The sequence below is a fragment of the Mercurialis annua genome, linkage group LG7, assembly GCF_937616625.2.
Source record: "Mercurialis annua linkage group LG7, ddMerAnnu1.2, whole genome shotgun sequence".
NCBI classification, from domain to species: Eukaryota; Viridiplantae; Streptophyta; class Magnoliopsida; order Malpighiales; family Euphorbiaceae; genus Mercurialis; species Mercurialis annua.
In genome coordinates this window covers 15,616,579-15,621,943 of record NC_065576.1, presented here as the reverse complement: position 1 = coordinate 15,621,943, position 5,365 = coordinate 15,616,579, and the positions used below count along the sequence as shown (strand labels likewise).

Sequence of the window (5,365 nt, the reverse complement as noted above, 5' to 3'; positions counted from 1 at the left end):
CAATAAAATGAAATAATGCGCAAAAAGACAAATGACAAAACACCCCATATCACTTTATGTATTTTTACACCAGCACATTAATTATTCATCCATATGAGGACCCTATGTATTATATGGTCTGACACTATGTATTATATGGTCTGACATCTAATTCAAGTCATGTTTATCATTTTGATATTCACATCATTTCGATTCTATAATATAGAGCATTGCACAATGTACATGAATTTTCATTTCAGTTTTAGAATATAGAATGTAGATATAGATTCAATAAAATAAGCGCGTGATATCCAAACGGACAAAAGTAGAACGCACGGCGTCGGCAACTTATTCTTAAATACTGAGGGTAGCTTCGTCATTTGATTAGGTCATATGTAGTATAAATAGGGGAGGTCGACTCTTATCATCTCACAGTTCAATTTAATTTGATTCATTCAATTCTACAAACCCTAATTCAAAATTATCTCAAGGTATGCCTTTTTTGTCTTCTTTTGTTATTAGTTTATGAATCTGCGATCTTATGTTTATGTCTGTGGCTGTGATAATCTATTGATAACCTTGATTTATTTTATCGGTGGGTTTGAATTGTCAATTGAGATTAGGATTGTTAGCTGCTGTTTTTAGGTCTAATTTAAATCCATCTTAAAGGGGTTCTTTTGTTATCGTTCTGATCGAATGGACTTCTTTTTATTTCATCTACTTCTGTTAAATTTTAGATCTTATATTGCTAAATTATCACTCTGAAATACATGTTTCCATGTATTTAAATGAATTATTCAATGATACATTTTTTAATTTTCTTTAATTGCTTTTCTGAGATTTATCTCTAAGAATTCAACAATAAAGCTTTCAAAATTTTGACAAGGGGATTTGAGAATTTCTGTGTATTTTATTTTTGTAAATTTTCATGTTTTGAAAAATTATGGCCTACGTCTGATCTTTCTTTGTCTTTTTGTTAGATGCAAATCTTTGTTAAGACCCTTACTGGCAAGACCATCACCCTCGAGGTGGAAAGCTCCGATACCATTGACAATGTTAAAGCTAAGATACAAGACAAGGAAGGGATTCCCCCAGATCAACAGAGACTTATCTTTGCCGGAAAACAGCTTGAGGATGGCCGCACTCTTGCTGACTACAACATCCAAAAGGAATCCACCCTTCACTTGGTCCTTCGTCTCAGAGGTGGTATGCAAATTTTTGTCAAGACTCTTACTGGCAAGACAATTACTCTTGAGGTAGAGAGCTCGGACACCATTGACAATGTTAAAGCCAAGATCCAGGATAAGGAGGGCATCCCTCCAGACCAGCAAAGGTTGATCTTCGCAGGCAAACAACTCGAGGATGGACGTACTCTCGCTGACTATAATATTCAGAAGGAGTCTACCCTTCACTTGGTCCTTCGTCTTAGGGGTGGTATGCAGATATTTGTGAAGACCCTCACAGGCAAGACTATTACCTTGGAAGTTGAGAGCTCTGATACGATTGACAATGTCAAAGCAAAGATCCAAGATAAGGAGGGCATTCCCCCAGATCAACAGAGATTGATTTTTGCTGGTAAACAGCTCGAGGATGGGCGCACTCTTGCCGACTATAATATTCAGAAGGAATCAACCCTGCACTTGGTTCTCCGTCTGAGAGGTGGTATGCAGATATTTGTTAAGACCCTCACCGGCAAGACCATCACCTTGGAAGTTGAGAGCTCAGACACAATTGACAATGTCAAGGCAAAAATTCAGGACAAGGAGGGTATCCCACCTGACCAGCAGAGGCTGATCTTTGCCGGCAAACAGCTGGAGGATGGACGCACTCTTGCTGATTACAACATTCAGAAGGAGTCGACTCTCCATTTGGTGCTTCGTCTCCGTGGTGGTATGCAGATCTTTGTAAAGACTTTGACTGGGAAGACTATCACCTTGGAGGTTGAAAGCTCTGACACCATCGATAATGTGAAAGCTAAGATTCAGGACAAGGAGGGAATTCCACCAGATCAACAGAGGCTTATTTTTGCAGGGAAGCAGTTGGAGGATGGCAGAACCTTGGCAGATTACAACATCCAGAAGGAGTCTACTCTGCACCTTGTCTTGCGTCTTCGTGGTGGATTTTAAGCTGTGATTTTAGTCATATGGAGTTTGAATGTCTCTTCATGGCGTGATGGTTGTTTGTGTTGTTGTGGATGGTGGTTTGTGTTGCTGGCCATCATCTGAATAACCGAACTCTTTTTAGTCTGCTACTATATTTTCAGTTATGTTTTCATTTTCGGGATATTGAAGTGGCCTTAATGGCTTTGTTAATAACATTTTAATTCGGTTTCAATAATGCTGTATTTGTGCTCTATGATCATGTTTTTGCTGCTTTGAGAATATTCATACTAAATAGTCGTATATATTTTGATGCTTTTTCCTAAGTCTTGCATTGAGCAATTGAGGAAGTTCACAAACAGAAGGTAATTCTCTAGTGGAAGTTGAAGTATTTGCTTTATAAGCTTATCATGACTGAAAATGCTTCAGTAAAGTGTTGAAACTTGAAAGATATTCAATGATCACTTGAAAAAATGGTATCGGAGATTTCTACCTCGAGGGTGATGGTCCAACACACCAACTAAGCTAAGCTAAAATTCTGGGGCATACTCAAAGTTATCATCTTAAGAACCAAACACACAACTCAATGGTATCACCTGGGGACTTTGAGCCCCACCATACTCTTTCTTTACTTCAGTTGTATCAATAATCTTCCGTTTTTCTAGTTTTGCTCTTCTAATTTCACAGATTACAACTGAAAACTTCTAAAGAAGAGAGAAGCATTGCCATGATGAGTGTTCTATTTCAAGGCTAGTTGAGGACAAGATACCATTCCCTTGACCTAAAAGTAGAGAGTCGAGACTGCTTGGTTCAAGATATCCCATTGGGTTGGATTAGAAAGCGATCTGCTGGTGTTTTCAGGCTGTGGAACTTCGTTTAAGAAGTGAGTGAAGACTGTTCTTGATGTTGGATATGGGATAAGTAGGTAACTCGATTGTTACTCTTCTTTTCCACTTATTAATATTTTTATGTTATGTTTTTATTATTGAATATGTTATTCTAGTATTGAACGCGAGCCAAGTAGGTTTTTCTTTCTATTGTTAGTAAAGGGGAGGTGAATTGATATCATATAATCTGTATTATTGAATATTTGGCTTGAGTGACTTCTTTTATTGAAAATCTTTAATTTAGCATTAATAAACTGGTTTAAAGCACGGCTGAAGAACTATGTAGCATGATTATAGGAATGCTGAAATGGCAAATATTGAAATTATTAACTGAAAAATGCTATCTTTTTGTAAAATTATAGTGTAAATGTAAACACTTCTGGAAGCGTTTCTGAATAATGAGATGAGATAACATGTCTTCATCAGTTCATAGGTGATGTCTGTTTTTGAACTTGTTCAGTTCATTTTATTTTTTGGACGTTGAAAAGTTAGACAAGGACAAGTAATATATCATTCTGGTTAAGATCTGAAGAACTTAGATTGCTTAGATTATCATTTATCTAGCTAAAGCATTACCCTATTTGGAGAATGTTCTAACTTTTATTTCTTTCTTTAAGTTGATATTCCACATATAAGAATTATATGCTTCATATCAATGGTACGGGGGCATAATTTAAAACAAGTTTTTATGTGTGATCACAGTCTGCACTTTGTTTCCTGCTCGATCTTTTGCTTGAGCTGTAGAATGAGTAACTGATATAGGTATTGGTTTATGCATTCCCCAGGTTGCAATTTTTGGAGAATTACTTTTGAATTACATCTTGACAATGTCCATTGCGCCAACAGATATACATGAGGCTCAAGTGCAGTTTGCCTTAGAAAAAGGTGTTCCAGGCATGCTTGGTATACTTAGCAACCATCAGCTGCCATTCCCTTCAAGATCATTCGACATTGCTCATTGCTCAAGATGCCTCGTGGAATTGACAAGTTATAGTTATTTTTAATTCCTTAAAATTACAGTCTTTTATCTCCATTTTGGATAGTAAGACTGCAGAACAGCAAAGAATTGTATGCTGCACTCCAAAAGGATCAATCGCTCCCAAAAAGGAATCGATTAATTTCTACCAATTGCTGTGTGGAGAAAACCCACCAATAAAAAATGCGGCACCAGGATTCAGAGATCTCTTTCTTTTTGTGTTGACAGTGCTGGTGAGCTTTTTCATTCTGTTGCTACATTTAGATTTTAGCACATGCATTCAGGCACAATTTAAGACATTTGGCAACTCATATCTAATTACTAATTGGTGATTGTCAGAATTTTGATACACATGCTGTAAGAATAAATGCTTCTTTTTAATGTTCCCATTATATCAAAATATGTTTAGATGCCTCATATATAAATGCTTAGGAAGTCGAAGTTCAAAATGAAGTTATTAGAAAGTCTTGAGCGTATGCGCAATGACAAAATGGAAAATGGCGAAACAACATTTTTTAAAAATAGGCTATAAATTTTAGAGTTTCGGAGTTTCTTAAGCGTTTCCAGAGATGAAAATGGAAATAAAGGATTTGGTAAGTCTCTGTGAACATAGTATACAAGTTTATATTAGGACTTCTTATCCTTTTCTTCAAGTTTATGTATGATGGTAGGCATGAAAAAATGGAACCATGCGTTAGTCCTCTTCCAAATGTGACAATTATATATGATCTTGCTGGAGGAGCTCTGAAAGAATGACTGAAAGGTCTCCGCCAGTCAGGGTCCATGATAGAGACGACCAACTGTGGAAAAAAGGAGTTGGGCACTATGAGAATATACTCAAAACTCTCTTGGGACCTAGATATAAAAATGTAATGGATATGAATGCTGGCATTGGTGGTTTTGCTGCAGCACCGATCAGGTATCGAGTTTGGATACGATGTACTTTTTAATGAGAAAAAAAATCTTAGCATTGTCTATGAATGTGCTTTATTGGAACTTACGTGAATTGATAAGAGTTAAAATTATTTCTTCACTCCCCATTTTCTCAGTTTGAGATTGTGATGTGGTTCTCTTTTCAATCATCCTGCTTTTAATTGTTTTGTACCCTACCATCTAGAATAAAAAAGAAGTAAACCTTTCCTTTGAATAATGAGTGGCTTAATAATGCTGACTTGCAGTTGCAGGTGTGAAGCCTTCAATACGTATAGGTATGATACATTAATTTCTTTTCTGGTTCCATGTTTTCTCTTAATTGTTTCCGCCTCACTCAAAAAGAACGGAAAAGATAGTTTCAAAAAAGCACCAAATAATTAAGGGAAAATCATATCTCTGATCTTTCTGTTTAATGTAATGATTGCAGTTGCATTAAATAATTTTAGCAAGTATAGCAACTAGCAGGCAACTTCCTTGCTTGCCACAAAAGG

At 36.4% G+C, this 5,365-nt stretch overlaps 1 protein-coding gene across 1 annotated transcript; it reads left to right on the top strand.

Annotated features, from left to right (window-relative positions):
- The first annotated feature begins 362 nt into the window (after positions 1–362).
- Positions 363–2,334, top strand: LOC126655276 (polyubiquitin). The gene is made up of 2 exons (XM_050349393.2): positions 363–470; positions 960–2,334. The coding sequence occupies exon 2, from the start codon at positions 960–962 to the stop codon at positions 2,103–2,105; it is 1,146 nt and encodes a 381-aa protein (XP_050205350.1). The 5' UTR covers positions 363–470; the 3' UTR covers positions 2,106–2,334.
- Positions 2,335–5,365: the final 3,031 nt, after the last annotated feature.

Coding starts and splice junctions, on each gene's coding strand:
- LOC126655276 (XM_050349393.2), top strand. CDS start 960: ATGCAAATCTTTGTTAAGACCCTTACTGGCAAGACCATCACCCTCGAG.